The 16,758-nt window shown below is 31.0% G+C and overlaps 1 protein-coding gene and 1 long non-coding RNA gene across 2 annotated transcripts in view; one reads left to right on the forward strand and one right to left on the reverse strand.

Annotated features, from left to right (window-relative positions):
• Nucleotides 1–16,758, reverse strand: part of LOC115874809 (ELKS/Rab6-interacting/CAST family member 1-like) — a 120,245-nt gene that overhangs the window by 71,218 nt on the left and 32,269 nt on the right. The window contains 2 exon segments of the mRNA XM_030890108.1: nucleotides 1,558–1,654; nucleotides 10,098–10,247. Coding sequence (XP_030745968.1) covers nucleotides 1,558–1,654; nucleotides 10,098–10,247 — 247 coding nt within the window.
• LOC115874810 lies at nucleotides 13,186–13,488 on the forward strand. Its single transcript, XR_004048908.1, has 2 exons — nucleotides 13,186–13,289; nucleotides 13,449–13,488. It is a non-coding gene; the product is annotated as an uncharacterized LOC115874810 (long non-coding RNA).

Below are 16,758 nucleotides of genomic sequence, written 5' to 3' on the forward strand. Positions count from 1 at the left end.
ACCGGGTGCGTCTCAAAAGTGGCTCATCTCTATAGGTAACTTTTTATTTTTTCAGATAAAAAAAAACGAGTCTTGGTATGTTAGTATATGACATAAATAAGGATTGATTGACGTATTCAACTGTTTTTGTTCACTTCCTGTTTCACCGGAAGTGACTACAAATTTCGATTTTTAAATCACATTCTCGGATTTTTTTTACCTCATTTGATACAAAATGATACTCTGAATAGAATGACATAATATATGTCAACTTTTGACATTTTCGCATATGGTTTATTTGAAATTGTAACATGCAGATCATAAGGACAATTTCACTCGAAATACCAAGTGTGTGGTATCAAATTATTCGTAAAAAATGCATTTCCAAATATGCTAATGAGCCACCCTTGTTCCATTTGAAAAAATTGAGATATGGTTAAAATACAGTTTGGTCATCTTTTAACCGGTCAGGACAAGACACGAAAAACATTAGACAATCAAATATATTTTTCCAAGGCTTCTTGATTAAAAAATAGTGTTTTAACACAGCCATGGCACTCTAGAGTAAAATTTAAAATACGATTTTTTTGAAAGCAAAAATGTCAAAAGTTGACATATGATGTCATTCTATTCGAAGTGTCATTTTATATCGAATAAAGTGAAAATATACTGAGGGTGTCATTTAAAAATCAAAAGTTGTAGTGATTTCCGGTGAAACAGGAAATGACCAAAAACAATTGAATACGTCAATCAATGCTAATTTATGTAATATACTAACATACCAAATCTTGTTTTTTTTTATCTGAAAAAATAAAAAAGTCATAAAAGTGAACTTTTGAGATGCACCTGGTATACCTTTATTTCAAAATGTATTACTCTTTTTTTTTAAGAAAATAAGACATTTAGATATGTATATGCCTAATGATTCATTTACATTACTGCTAAAAATAAAATATCTAGCTTTATGTTATAGTTTTATAAGTACATCCAAGGGCTAGCTATTAAGATCCATAACTTCCATAAGATCCATATTAAGATTCCATTACTAGCTATTGAGAAAGTTTTTTTTCTTTTTAGTCCCATTTATAATCTAAAAGAAATTCTTTGGCTCTCAATGTGGGATGGAAAATAATTTTTACTGATTAGATTACAGAGCCCGAACGATTTTCACGTTTTTCCATTTTTTTAATCATCTATTATTAGTAAGCACATTTAAAGAAAGATTCAATATGATAAAAACAGGTACAAAGTAAACAATATCACATTCTGTTAAATGAAATTACTCATTACCAGAAATTATATTTTATAGTTTCATTTTAATATCATGTAACCTATGGAGAAAATATTGTGACAATATTCTGGAATAAAATTTATTTGCTCCTCTTCGTATCCCATACGTAAAATGAATTAATAGTAATGCCTCGTGAAAGATAGCAAAGAAAAAAATGTGAGAAAAGACGAAAACTAAAAAGAAGAATGTAATAGTGAACGGGTGCGAGGACAAAGCTTAATAACACTCAAGTTTGAATAGAAACTAGTAGATACTAAACATGTAGCAGGCAAACAGTACAGACTTACCCATGCCTTTGTTCTGTAACATCTCCAGCAGCTTTTTTATGCTCTCGTCTCTCGCTTGAAGTGTCTGCTTTTGCGTTTCTATACGAAGTTCCAGTTCCTGCAAAGAGATAACACGTAGGATATTCTTAGTTTTTTTTTGAAAATCGTCTTAATTAACTTGGTCAAGAAGTTTTTGTTTTTGTCTGGGTTAGACCAGTACATATATTTAAAAATTGAAGAATGGTCATTCAACTTAATCCTGCAGTATTAAAATAATACTACAATATACAGGGTTGTTCACCACATACGACACGAGTATTGTAGCTAAACGATTAGATTTTTACAAATTGTAAGTTTTGGGTTCGTTGAAAGACTATTAGGCTACAATTTAAAAATAATTTTACAAGATACAGAGTGTCCCCAATAAATAAAAAATATAAAAGTTGAATTTTTTAAATGGAATCCCTGTATATTATTACATTTTTCGTTTCTAGGGTTAAAATAATGGCAAATTTGATTAAGGTTCACCGCTTTTAAAATATTCACGTTTTTGTCAAAATACAGTAATGCTTTATTTCTCTAGGCGTATTTCAGTTTTTAAAACCAAATACTGTACTGTAGTTTTTCTATTTACCAAATTTTGTGTTGCAATAATAAAAACTACACTACCTTATACAGAGTGTCTAAAAATTTATTTTAAATAATTACTAGCTTTAAACTGCAATAACTTCTTTAACTTAAATGGAACATACTGTATATTTTATGAGAATCAGATACACAATTTAATTGTCTATCAAATTGTATTATACCATTTTTTACCAGTCTCTTCAATTTTTCGTAGAAAATGCGTTTTCTTATAATTTAGACCTAATTTATGAATATAGCCATGGAATATTGACACTTTAGACTATTTTTAAAGATTTAACAAATTTTTGCAGAGTACATTTTAGTAGTATACTAATATTGTCGATATAGTTAGTTTATTTTATTAAAAAATTGAAAAATAGCTGTTTAAATATTTATTAAAGAGGACCAATTACTATGATTCCAGTATTCAAACTACATTAATTGACAGTTTGCGTTGATTAATAATAACTGCTCCAAATACAAAAAACTGAATTTTGTGTGTTTATTAGACAGTGTGGTGAAAAGTAACACCTTAAAAGTTTTATTTAATTTTTTGGCGAATGCTTATTTAGAACAACAAAGACATTCATTTTCATAACTTATTATTATATTTTTTTCTGATTCAAATTCACATTTATTTGGAATAATTTAATTAACACAATTAAGTATTTAATTAATTAATATTTGGGTGGAAATAATGGTGGTATTTTTAATTAATGGTATACCCTTTTACAAAGATTTAAATAGATTTCTTTTTGCAAACAAATGGGCTAGTAATGTTATAGTTTTTAGCACCTGTACATTTGTTGCTTTAAAAAACTCAAAATGTCGATATTCCATGGGTATATTGATAAATAAGTCTAAATTATAAGAAAATTTATTTTCTACGAGAACTTGAAAAGATAGGTAAAAAATGGTTTAATCCAGTTTGATAGACAATTAAATTGTGCATCTGATTCTCCTAAAATATACAGAGTATTCCATTTAAATTAAACAAGTTTTTGCCGTTTAAAGCCAGAAATTGTTTAAAATAAATTTTTAGACATTCTGTACGAGGTATTTTTATTATTGCAACACAATACCTGATCAACAAATAAACTTGAGTAAATATTTAGTATTAAAAACTTTGATCCCTTGGAGAAATGAAGTATTAAAATTTTTACTGCAATTTCATAAAATTGAAAATATTTCAAAACCGGTAAGGTTTCAGTGTGATAAACCTTAATCAAATTTACCTTTATTTTAATCGTAGAAATTAGAAATGTTATCTCTCCAAAAAAATCCTTTATGAGTATTTCGCCACTGCACTGCAAGAAAAATCTACAAAATAAAATTGTTATTTTTTGTAAACACTTCTGCGTTAAACCTAAACGGACACTGCTTGTCAGAAGTTATGTTTACAGTAATAAAAATTTGCCTAACAAAGAAAAAAATGCTTAACGTTTCGGAAAGCAGAAAGTTTTTTTAAGCAGTGTCCGTTTAGGTTTAACGCAGAAGTGTGTACAAAAAATAACTATTTTATTTCGTAGATTTTTCTTGCAGTGCAGTGGCGAAATACCCATAAAGGATTTTTTGGAGAGATGAATCCGCCACATAGGTATAGACATTTTTTAAAAATGTTATAATATATAATACATGGTGTTCCATTTAAAAAATTGCAATTTTAATATTTTTTATTTATTTGAGACACTTTGTATCTTGTAAAAATATTTTTAAATTGTAGCTCTAATAGTCCTTCAACGAACCCAGAACTTACAATTTGCAAAAATCTAATCGTTTAGCTACAATACTCCGCATCGTATGTGGTGAACAACCCTGTATAATATATAATTTGATTTATTCTACAGAAACAAACAGCAACAAATAAATTTATCGACGGCGTCACGACAAAAGAGCGTAAGCGCCAAAATAACGAAAATGAGATTATGGTTCTAAAATGTAATACTAATAAATGCGCACCTATCTATGAAACGGCATAACCGGCAAAATTTTTTAACGTGAACGTGAAAAAAAAGACAGTGTTAGTTTCTAACCGCCAATATCCCTCCAAAGCAGACTCGACGCGAAAATCAGTAACCGCTGCACCGTTCACACGTGTTGGAAGCTCGCTTACGCCTGGGTTGAAAAAATACCATTTTCCATTCAAAGGTACGTAGAAAAACTTATTAATAAGATAGGTCTTATTCATATTTGGTAGCCTAGATTGTTTTTTGTGCTTCAATCTAATTCAAATAGTAAACACCGACATTTATTTGTTATTGTCGGTTACGCCTTTTCGTATTAATTTATTTGGTTTGCCTAAGCGCCATCAGATTTCAAAAAATTGTCAAATATCTAAATTGTATACAATATTAATTTTCCCGCGGGAAGAAAATCAGAGATTTGGCATTAAAATGTGGAAATCAAGAGGTTGAGGTTGAGAGCAGCACGTTTAGAAGCACCACCTTTTGCCACCAACGAGGAATACGGATCGAGTTTACCCGTGTTTTGTTCAGAATATTAGTTAAATTTAATTTTCCAGTTATTATTTCAACCCTAATGAGTTTGAAAATATTGCAAGTATCAGTTTGAGTATTTTGTACTGTGTTTCTATTAAAAAAATTAAAAAATCCAAGCGACATTTTTAATTTTATTTGTAAAACTCAAAAGGCGTAAGTGCACCTTAACGACAAAAAATGACTATAGAATAATAAGACACAAAAGTCTTAAACGTCTTTCAAAAAGACGTAAACGCCAATCGAGCCTATAGAAAGAAAAGCTTAAGCGCCAAATATTAAAATAATTAATTAACAGTTTAATATTTTATAAGCAAAAAATTCTTGAAAAATGTGCCATATAATACTGTAGCAAAAAATAATTCACAAAAAAAATAAAAAATATAGATTTTAGACGTTTTTTTTCGTCTTCTGAAAAAAATGACGAATGGCGCTTACGCCCTTTTGTCGTGACGCCGTCGATATGTACAGACGTCCTATTTTGGTTGAAATCATACGGTATCTCCGTTATTAGTAAAGATAGGAGGATGCAGTTTGCACAAACATTTCCCCCTTGTTTGTTAAAGGAAGATGCTATAAACAAAATTTTCATAGCCCTCTACGTTTCTGAGCTAGAGGGTCTTTTCGAAAATTTTGCAATTTGGGACAGTATCCCCGTATCTCTGTTATTGTGAACGGTGTCGAGAAGGTGAAAACTGACAAAATTGTTTTATTAGTAGGCCGTGATAGATAACAAAAAAATCAAAATGGTATTTACTAAAATAGTCATACACATATTAAATTTTTATTTGGGAGTGAAATATTTTTCTTTTAAACTGTTACCACTCTGAACAGGTATTTCTTCTTTTTTTTTATAACGGGATTTATTATAACGGGATGGGTTTGCCAATAGCTTGCCGGATAGCATTTTCCAGGTCTTCGGCATTGTTGTAGTTGCCACGATATATTTCTTATATCAAAAATTCCTAAATATAGAAATCGAGAACGGACAAATCCGTGAATCTTGTGACGAACAGGTCCCCATGAATTAGAGCTTTTTTAATTTTTACAATGAACCCCATAGTCTATTGAATAGTTTAAGAAAAAATGTTAAAAAATAATGTAAATGAACCACGTTTTCTACGAAAAAAATTAATTGAAATTTCGAAATGTTCACTACATTTCAATGCGGAAATTCCCTATTATAACGTTCGTAAAGCGAGTAAAATACAACGTTACGCTTAGAGTTGCCAAACTCACAAAAAAAATAAACAGAATCACAACAAGAAAACGTTGAACCAAAGCCACCAAATTCGTATTAAAAAAGAGAAAAACCGAAAAAAAAGTGAAACCGAAATAATAAAAACACTCTTAGAGCGTATTTTGATTGCTAGGGCTATATTACGACAACTTCAACCTTATTCAGAAGAAAATCATATAAAACAATTTGATTGACAACATTGCAAATTGTATGTGAAGGCTATATCGATCAACTGTCAATAGAAAAAGTTAAATGGCCTGGCTTGGGATGTTATAAATACATTTCCCTTAAATTTTCTCTTAATCTTTATGCTTACAAAGAAGATTTATTAAATTTTTATGCTTAGATTAGGTCAATCCACGTCTATTATAAGATAACAAAGTGCTAATATATGATGTTCTGTAAGAATATGTAACAGTAACATGCTTTTAAAGGATATTACGAATCTGTAAAAATTCTACATGTCTTTTAAAGAAAAACAAATTTATCAAAAAACATTTTTTTTAACAAATGTTAAAAATGTTTAATTAAAATTGACAATCCCAAAATCATAAGTTGACAACTTAAGACATGTTAACATTTGTCTGGATTTGTATTAGGTTACTTTGCGTTTTTTTCAGAATCGATTCTGAACCGTCCTTGAACTGCGCATGCGCTGTAAAGTTCTACGATGGTTAAGAATCAGTAACAGGAAAAACCAGAACTAATCTGTTATGACCTGTTCAGTTTTAATATGAAAATAGATGTTCAAAATTGCTCAAATTTGGCATGTGTATTAAGCATAATATGCAAACCTTTTAAAAACCAAATTATTTAATAGATTTTGATATCGATTCATTTTGAATTCAGAGTTCTAATAGCGCGACCACTGTCGAACACCAACTCAATTCTACTTATTTTTACCAAAAAAACAAGTAGTGTTTCTAACTTAAAAATTTTCAAGCTCTGGGGAAAATTACAACGACTCTTTTATAAATAAACAAATAAAGTATCGCCAGACGTAATTAAATCGTGAAGCTGAACGCATGATGAACACCTTTCCCTAGAACTTTGTAGAAGTACTGACAGGGGTTCTGATTGAGTGACAAATCTGCTATATCCCTTTCCACGTCTCTTAGCAATGTGCGCAATTTCTCGGTTTATTTCGTACGTTTGGCAACGTGTTTACTGTTCTCTCTTTGTTCAGTACATTATACAGGGTGAGTCTTAAATAAGTGCAAATATTTTCAGGGGTGGTATATTTTGACCCCAGGAACACGTCTATGAGTTTTTTTTCGCAAAAAAAAGATGTTGAAAATCTTGCATTTTCTTTTAAATTTCCCTGTATATTTTTCGAAAACTTTTTAGGACTGCCTGTTCACCGCAAATTTTCCCACGGTATAATTTCTTAATCTCTGCTATTACCATAGTTACGGCTTTAAGCTCCGCGCGCACTGAATAGGTATCGGCGAGAGCGAGCGGCGCGACCGACACGACCGGTCGGAAAGTCGATTGTAGCCGCGCACTGGAGTCGCACGATCCGCGGTCGAGAGTACGTCACCAGCATAAATTTGAGCATAGACGAGGAGAAGTTTATTCAAATTTAGTCAAATTCATTCGGCATTTCAAAAAATTATAAAGTATTATTACTATTTATATTTTTATGCAACTTTTTATATTTTATACTTTATGATGGAAATTAATATTATTTAGATCTTAACCAAACACACATTAATATATTTATTTTAGATCTTAACAAACCACATAAAATTAGTGAAATAGAGTGGAAGATGGGGATAAAATATACTACATGACTCTTAGCTTGACCGATTTTAACAAATTTGGTATAATTCAAAAGGGTTTAATTTGTTCTTTAAAAACAAAGCTAGATATGAAAAATAGTCAAATAAAACTTCTATTTTTAGTTTTTTAATCTAAATAAGTGTCATTACAAACATTTATATATAGCTTTTATTTTAAGTTTTTAAAATCTTTGTTTTAAGTCAGTAGTAAATAAAACAGAATTTATAATTATAATAGAATTATTTATTATAATTATAATAGAATTAAAATTAGTCGAAACGTCAATCATTAAACAAAATGTAAACACAAGTTTCGTTTTATTCACTACTGACTTAAAACCAAGATTTTAAAAATTTAAAGTCATAAATAAAAAAGTCAAAGAAAATTGAAAAAATAAAAAATATAAATAGTTTTTATAGTACCGTATTATCGAAAAGGAACGGCATCAGCGATGACCATGAAATGAAGGTCGGTGCCATTTTATATGTAAATTTATATAGGAAATGTCATCAATCGTCATTTCACATCCAACTGGACGCCGTTTTTTTCTATCATACGGTAGATATATATACAAATATTTTATTCAAACATAAATATTATTTTCTCTATTTGTACATTTAAGGAGCGATCAACATAGTAACATTGGATGACTGATATTTATCAGCTGTTATTACTAACGTCAAAACAAACCAAAATTAAATAATATGATAAGTTTTTTGACGATATTTAAATTCGATTTTCAAAATAATGTGAGATAATCAAAACGAGATGAGAAATAAATGGGTTTAATCGGAAGGTTTTCTAATTCAGTTATTGAATAAGTGTAGTAAACAATATAGGTTACGTGCTTGTAAGAAATTTTTATCAGAAACCGCATATTAAGTATGATATGGTCTCGTACACTTTCGATTAATAATTCATCGGATATATTTAATGTAAAACCGCTCCACTATAAACAATCGCTCGGCGTAGACTATTCGCCCCTTCCCATGCATTCTCTGATTTTGCCTGATGGCGCGAGTAACGCCGATAGCTCGAAGCGCACCGAGCGCACCAATCTGATGCGGTGCGCGGGCTTACATTTATTTCAACGCAAACTGAAAATTACGTGCCGCTCGCTCTTGATGATACCTATTCAGTGCGCGCGGAGCTTACTCTATGGTTACGGCACTAAAAGGGATGCAAATACAGAAAAAATCCGGTGGCTCTCAAAATTTTTTTAAAAAAAAATCAATTTTTTTTAATTTTCAAAGTTAAATAATTTGGTTATTTTGGACTTATCTGAAAAATGGTAAAGAGAAAATATGTTTTTTTATCGAGATCTACCAGCCCTGAAAATATTGGCACTTATTTAAGACTCACCCTGTATAAACGCATTGTACTCTTCTTACATACGGAAGTTTCGACCCAAGACTAACTTTTGCCAGCCCTTAGTATATAATAGCTTCAAGCTTAGTATATAATAGCTTCTTCTTCTTTATAATGGCTCAAGGCTCATGGCTCAATAAATATTATGTTATGATATTATGTAATTTATTACCTATTTTAGTAAATCCAAAATTCCTTAGGTTTATTTTTTTTTTAATTTCAATGACACCACTTGCGTAAATAGTAAATTTAAAGTAATTTGATATATATTTTTTTATTTAACACATATTAGTTTTGATTTTATAAAGCTCGCGTAACTCTCTTAATAGCGTTATCCAATCTTGGAAAAAGGATTATGTTAAGTCTGTAGCCAAAGCAAAATAAACAAACAGTAAATAAAGAAACATTTTGCTTGTATATGTTGGGCAAAATCAAATAAATCGATTTGGTTTTAGCCTAGTAGTCTCTGGTTTATTACTTAATTAAACCTAATTAATAAATATTTCTTAATTTGTTATCACATATGGAAACATCTAAACCAATAATTTCGCCACCACATTGATTTTTTATTTTATTTACTTTTAACTACTTGGTTAATAAATTCTTTTATAAATGGATGGTAACTTGTTAAATAAAAAAAATATGTTTATCTCTTTCAAAGTTTAGAAGTATCAAGAAATTTGTCAAATATAAGTAATTAAAATCAACAGTAAAAACAAAATAGTTATATCCTAGATTACAGTTGAGGGTTGGAACCTTTGGTGTTACACAGCAAAATAAAAACACTAAATCACCACAATACACCAAAACACTTTTACTTTTACACTGGACGCGCGTTTCGCTAACCATGTTAGCATCATCAGCAGATGATTATAAACTCAAAAATTCAAAAGTTTATAATCATCTGCTGATGATGCTAACATGGTTAGCGAAACGCGCGTCCAGTGTAAAAGTAAAAGTGTTTTGGTGTATTGTGGTGATTTAGTGTTTTTATTTTGCAGTTATATCCTATGTTTTATTTACTTCCTTTTTTATTATTCTCTAGTTACCTTAATCGTGTCTCTTAAAATTGCTATCTCCCTTTGCAAGTGGTCGTTCTCTTGATATAGGGCCTCCATTTGCTGTTGTATTTCTATACTGGGTCCCCGCATTCTCATTCTTAGCTCTTCTTCCAGTTGCCTCACTAACATAGCTTGTTTCTTGAAAAAGTAACACATAAAGGTAAATTAATGATGTAAAAATATTATATCTCTTATTTTGATAGTATTTATACCGTTTTATACATTCTTGTTAGGTTTACTTTACTTGTGTTAATTTTAAATGTTCTTTCAATTTTTTTTCAATAATAAAAATTGTTAGACGATACTAAACCATTTGGGTGAATATCAAAATTAGTTTTTCCTTTCATTTCTTTCTAACTGTATCACAATTTGTGGTAATTTCAAATTATTTGTAAGGTGAACCAAAACAATTACATGCAGTATTAGAGACTGCAAATTTTTTGGGGTATTCACCATTTTCCACTAATATCTCTTGCTTGTAGCGCTCCACCGTAATCTAAAATTAACTACCCGCCAACCCAACTAAAAAATGCGAGTTAAAAATAGATTGAAGTTCTGATAATGGCGATGATTCTAAAATGGTTGGTGCCTTCTAAAAAAGAAGATTTAAAACATATCTGTCATTTGGGGATTTGTACCCGCTGATTCCATGTTTCTGCTTTCGAACAATGGGCCAACCATTGCTCATTGTTTATATTGACGTAAATAATCTGAGCACATTTTTTCTTTAATTTTGTGCAACCGGAAAACGCAAAAAACTAAGGATCGTAAGAATTGCATCAGATCACTGCCCAGATTGCGGTTCATACAAATGAATCTGTGACCAGCACTGGTATATAAAATTCTAACCAATCGAACGAGTCGTAAAAAAGAACGTAAGAATGGAATCGGATCACAATGCGGTTCAAACAATCGTGATAATTGATTCATTTCTTCAAAAAAAGCCTTATGTGTATTTCGCCATTGTAAAACAGCCGCTACACTATCCCGAAATATTTCAGGAAATATTTCAGGAAATATTTCTGAGAGAAATATTTCGTGGGAAACATTTCGCAAAACATTTCTGGAAATAGTACGTAATAGTAGTGGTTTGTTTATTATATTGTTAGTCTAGATTAACAATAAAACACAAACAACCAATCACGGCTGGTCTTGATCAATTTCAGGAAACGTGGGAACTAATTTTTATAACACGAGCTTATATTTATCGTGCTATTTTGTGAAATAGCACGAGGCAATCAAGGTCAAACGTTGTTTTGACTTCAGAAAAATAAGTAAACATGGAAAAACTTATATGAAAACAGTTACCGATAGTAAATTAAATTGGCTAATCCTTATTCACTAATCGAAATTCACACAAGAATATTTAGTTTTAATCATTGGCTAATATTTTTAATTACAATATAGTAAAAAAATAAAACAGTTACTAACTAGCGGTCTACCATTTATCGGCTTATAATTCACGGTATTGCGCCTCATGAACAAAATATACACAAAATTATTTAAAAAATCGTCTAATTATTTATTATTTCTAGTAACAGTTAACATTTAAGTAAGTAACATTCAAACTGCAGTCTGTAGCAAAGTTTAATTTACTAATTTGGTTTTGTTTTTCTAGTTTTAATTGTTTAAATCCCTGCATAATCAATACTAGTTGAATGGATGTATATCAAACTATGCTGGGTGCTAATAAAAGTATCGTTTACAGATTTCTCTTAAGAACAATAAAAGAACATTGCTTTTAAATAATGTCCGTGGACCATACTTTAATATAATAATAATAATTTTTCCAAGCGGATAATATTGATAATGTTACCAGTATTACTCATCAAGCAATACTACTCTTATATTAACCAATTAAGGCCGTAAACGAACATATCATATACAATTTTATATACTAATTCATTATAATAAAATTAAATCATAAAAATATTGTAATTATATTTCTGCAGTTTAAGTGAAAAGTTTTGTTCCTAAATATCTACTATACATATAATAAACGCGTGTTGAAATATTAATTCTGTGGAATGTGGAATATATATCAATATAACATAAAATGAGATGTAATTAACGAAATATCATCCTAGCAACAGCTATTTTAAAAACGTCTAAGATCACTTATTTCACTGAGATTTATGAAAAAAAATCCTTTGCCTCCCATACAGATACCGCCACGTTTTAGAAATAGCTCAAAACAAAACAAAATTGAACGATGCGACAAAAAACACCAAACAAAAACGCGGTACTTAAAAACTACCGTTAAACGGTAGCCTACTGAAATGCCGTTAATAGATATGACGTCGCTGATGTGATGCACTTGACGGCTTTTTAATGCTTTGGTTAAAATGCCGTCGAACGGTCGCGTACTAAAATGCCGTTAAGCAATTTGTGTTCCGTTTTCCGTTGCCCTTTTGGTATGTTTTTTCGTCGCGTTTGCACTATTATTGTAGTAACAATTTGTGCTAAGTGCTATAAGTTGATTTTAATTAAGGTGTACATCTGGATATTATCGGTTCAGGATGGAGTAAGTGTTTCAGTTAGTGTTTTCTTATTGTTAATTTATCTATAAACATTTTTAGGTTAGTTAGGTACCTAATTATTTTTCATGACTGAAATTAGCATGCTGAAAATTGGGGATAGGTTCAGCTCATTCGCTGACGCAAAGAAAGCGATTGAGGAACTTGGTGAAAATACGTACACAACATTTTGGAAACGAGATGCCCGTACGATTGCAAGCAGTAAAATTGTGAGACCAATAGAAAGCTCTTTGATTTATTATCAACTTCTATATGCATGTAATCACGGTGGAAAGAAGTTTAAGGGCGGTGGGAAAAAAATCGACAGTCTTAGACATTTAAAGAAGATTGCCCAGTACATGTAAGATTCAAAGCATCGTCTGATGGAAAAGCACTCGAGGTAACATCGGTTCAAATTATGCTTCAAATGAAGCACAATCATGTCACTTCGAAGGTAAGTTTACAGATTAGTTGACATATAGTATGCTTTTAGAATTCTTGCTTGAACAGTATTTTATTCATAAAAGATATATTTTGTAGGTTCTACATGCATATAACCCTAGCCAAAGAAAACTTTCCAGTAACATGAAGGAAAGCGTCAAGGATTATTTGAATATGAAGGCCAATAGAAAAATGATACAGCAAAAAGTTCAAGAAAGTACTGGTAAAATTGTTACTTTACAAGATTTAACAAATATGAAGATATCCGATCAATCAAGAAAAGAAAACTTAGATGGCTGCTTAAATATACTTAAAGCTAAATACGGTAAACTAAAATATTTTATTATCGTATTATTAGTCCCAATAACTACTCTGTTTTCAGGTGCCAATGTAGCTGTTTTGCGAGACGAAGACAATAATTTCAGAGGACTTTTCATTCAAAATCCAACCATGAAAAGTACAATGAAGACTTTTCCAGAATTTCTTGCAGTAGATGCTACATATACATTATGATGATGCAGTAGTATTTGAAAGTAAAAATCAGTCTTCTGTGGAACACTCTGAGGTTTGTGACGAGACCGACCTTCAAGACAGAAACAATATGAGTGAAGCGCTCATATTAGATAATAGAAATACATGAACTCTTGGTCAGTCACCTGTGGAAGCACCTGAGTTTTGTAACGAGCTGGTTATAGAGGAGGAAATGACACGAGATGAAGCGCACCAACTTTCCTATATTAGTGATTCAGTTTTAAATGACGACAACAACCAGTCCCATCAAATAGTTGAAGTCAATGATTTCGCTTTGACAACAATTAAGATGCCTATTTCAATAAAAAAACGAGGACGTCCAAAAAGACAGGACTTAACAGTCATAGGACTACCAAAGAAAAAGAAAAGATGCACTGTAGCATTTGCTAAACAATCCTATCATGAAAAACAAAATGTAATCCTGAATTGCTTCGTTAAGAATCGTAACATCGTTAGAGACATCACAAATGGGAAATTTCTTGAAACTGTAGACCTTAAAATGCTCCCTGAAGAAATATCACATGCCGTTCTTAATGAGGCTGTTGATATCCACATGATAAGGTAAGTCTAGCGATACCTAATAATTACCAAATTAATAACTAATAATGTAAATTACAATTTTTAGAAGTTTTTGCACCGAGAAAGCCTTTGAAAAAATAACCAATCTAGTTGAGCAGAAACGACTTCAACAAAGTTGGTTTTGTTCTGTGTGCAGTGAAGACACGCAGAAAAATCATATGTCACTTTGTTGCAGTAGAGATATCCGTTGTGCAGGATTGTAGACATATCCGTTGTGCAGGATTGACTAAGCGACCTAAATCAAAACTGTGGTTTTGCAGAGAATGCTATCTGTAGCATTATTATTTTTAAGTTGACGTAGTATGATTTTTAAATTGTCAGTTTATAATTTGCAATAAAAACCTAAAAAACCAATGTCATATATTACATTTTATCGCAAATATATTTTCAAACCTACAACGGCAACATATACGTCTACCTACATATACACCGTTCCAAGTTAATTTTATTCAGAATAAGCCATGACGGATTTTGGACGACATTACATTACAAATTATTTAGTATTAATCAGTAGCCTACTCTGCATTAACGATTAACGGCATTTTAGTACGCGACCGTTCGACGGCATTTTAACCAAAGCATTAAAAAGCCGTCACATCAACGACGTCATACCTATTAGCATTTCTAACGGCATTTCAGTAGGCTACCGTTTAACGGCAGTTTAAGTACAGCCAAACAAAAATCCCTTCTCGCTATTCTCGTGAATCGTTTTCAGGCGCTTTTAAGAATCGAAAGTTGGTCGAGGCAAAGCAAAGTGGATCAAGATAACTGGAAATAAATCGAAATGCGTACAAAGTTGGTCGAAATGCGACCTTGACATGTTTCGGGTTGTTTCCGGCATAGTGTGTACGCTGTTTAAGAAAATCTACAACATAAAATAGTTATTTTTTGTTGCCGTACATTTCTAACCTCTACAAATGCCTGATCAATACATTTATTTTTATTAGACTGTATCAAAAAAACGTCTTTTATTTTTTGTTTAGAGGCTGTCGCTTCTTTCATAATCATTTTTGCATTGTTAAAATCTACTCTGTGCCCTGTGTCCCATGAATGCTGAGAAATCTTAGATCTGCACTATCACCGAAATGTTTTACAAAATATTTCGTGAAACATTTCTCAAAGCTTTTCTGGAAATACTTTCAGAAGTAAATTCAAATATAAGCCCGTGTTATAAAAGTTAGTTCCCACGTTTTCTGAAATAGATCGAGACGCGCCGTGATTGGTTATTTGTTTTTTATTGTTAATCTGGGTTAACAATATAATAAACAAACAGCCAATCACGACGCGGCTCGATCTATTTCAGGAAACGTGGGTAATAATCTTTTTAACACGGGCTTATATTTATCGTACTATTTTGTGAAATAGCACAAAGCAATCAAGGTCAAACGTTGTGGTGGCTTCAGAAAAATAAGTAAACATGTAGTATGAAATATCATTAATTTGTAATTGAGTGTAATGTAATATACTCTTATTCTCTAGTTACTTAGAGTTATATTAAACTGATATGAAAAATTAAAAACAGTGCATTTAGAAAAAGGTTCCCGATGGTACATTAAATTGACTATTCTTCTCAGGTTATACACTAATTCATTATAATAAAATTAAATAATAAACATATATTGTAATTATATTCCTGCAGATTGAGTGAAAAATTTTGTTCTTAAATATTTACTCTACTTATTATAAAGGCGTGTTCAAATATTAATCTTGTGGAATATATTATATAAACATAAAACAGATGTAATTAACGAAATATCATCGTAACAACAGCTATTTTAGAAACGTCTGGGTTTACTTGTTTCACTGAGATTTATGAAAAAAGTCCTTTGCCTCGGGTACAGATACCGCCACGTTATGGGAATAGCTCGAAACGAAACAAAATTGAACGAGGCAACAGGAAACGCCATAAAAAATCCAACGCTACTCCTACCCAACCCATGCCCTCCTCATGAGTAGTTTTCAGGCGCTTTTAAGAATAGAAAGTAGGTCGAGGCAAATCGAAGTGGGTCAAGACAACTGGAAATAAACGGAAATGCGACAAAGTTGGGCGACCAAACGCGACGTTGACCTGCTTCAAAGAGTTCTCCATATAGTGTAGAGCTGTTTTAGATTTGTGAAAATGGCCTTTAAAAAAAATTAAATTATTTTGAAAGAAGCGATAGCCTCTAAACGAAAAATAAAAGAGGTCTTTTTAATACAGTCTAATAAAAATAAATGTACAGGGTGGGTCAAATTGGATGCTTTTAAAGGGAAACATCCTTTTCTATAGGAGAAAACAAATATCGGTGTCTGGAGCTTAATTTTTCATCAAAAACACAATGCTGAAAACCGCACATCGATAACTGTTACCGTTTTGGAGTTACAGGGTGTTTTTCAAAAATGTGCATTTTTAATTAATCGCTGTAACTTTCTTTCTATGGAAAATTTTGTATTTTTATGAAAACATTTTCACCTGTATTTTTATGAAAAAAACACCTTTTTGCGTAGAATTTAGTGGTTTAAGCATAATTTTTTTAAAATTAATAATTTAAGAATTATCAACAGAAAATTTGATTTTTTATATGTGACACCCTCTATATTTT

This window comes from Sitophilus oryzae, unplaced genomic scaffold, assembly GCF_002938485.1.
Source record: "Sitophilus oryzae breed Bouriz unplaced genomic scaffold, Soryzae_2.0 scaffold_1297_pilon_pilon, whole genome shotgun sequence".
Lineage (NCBI taxonomy): Eukaryota > Metazoa > Arthropoda > Insecta > Coleoptera > Curculionidae > Sitophilus > Sitophilus oryzae.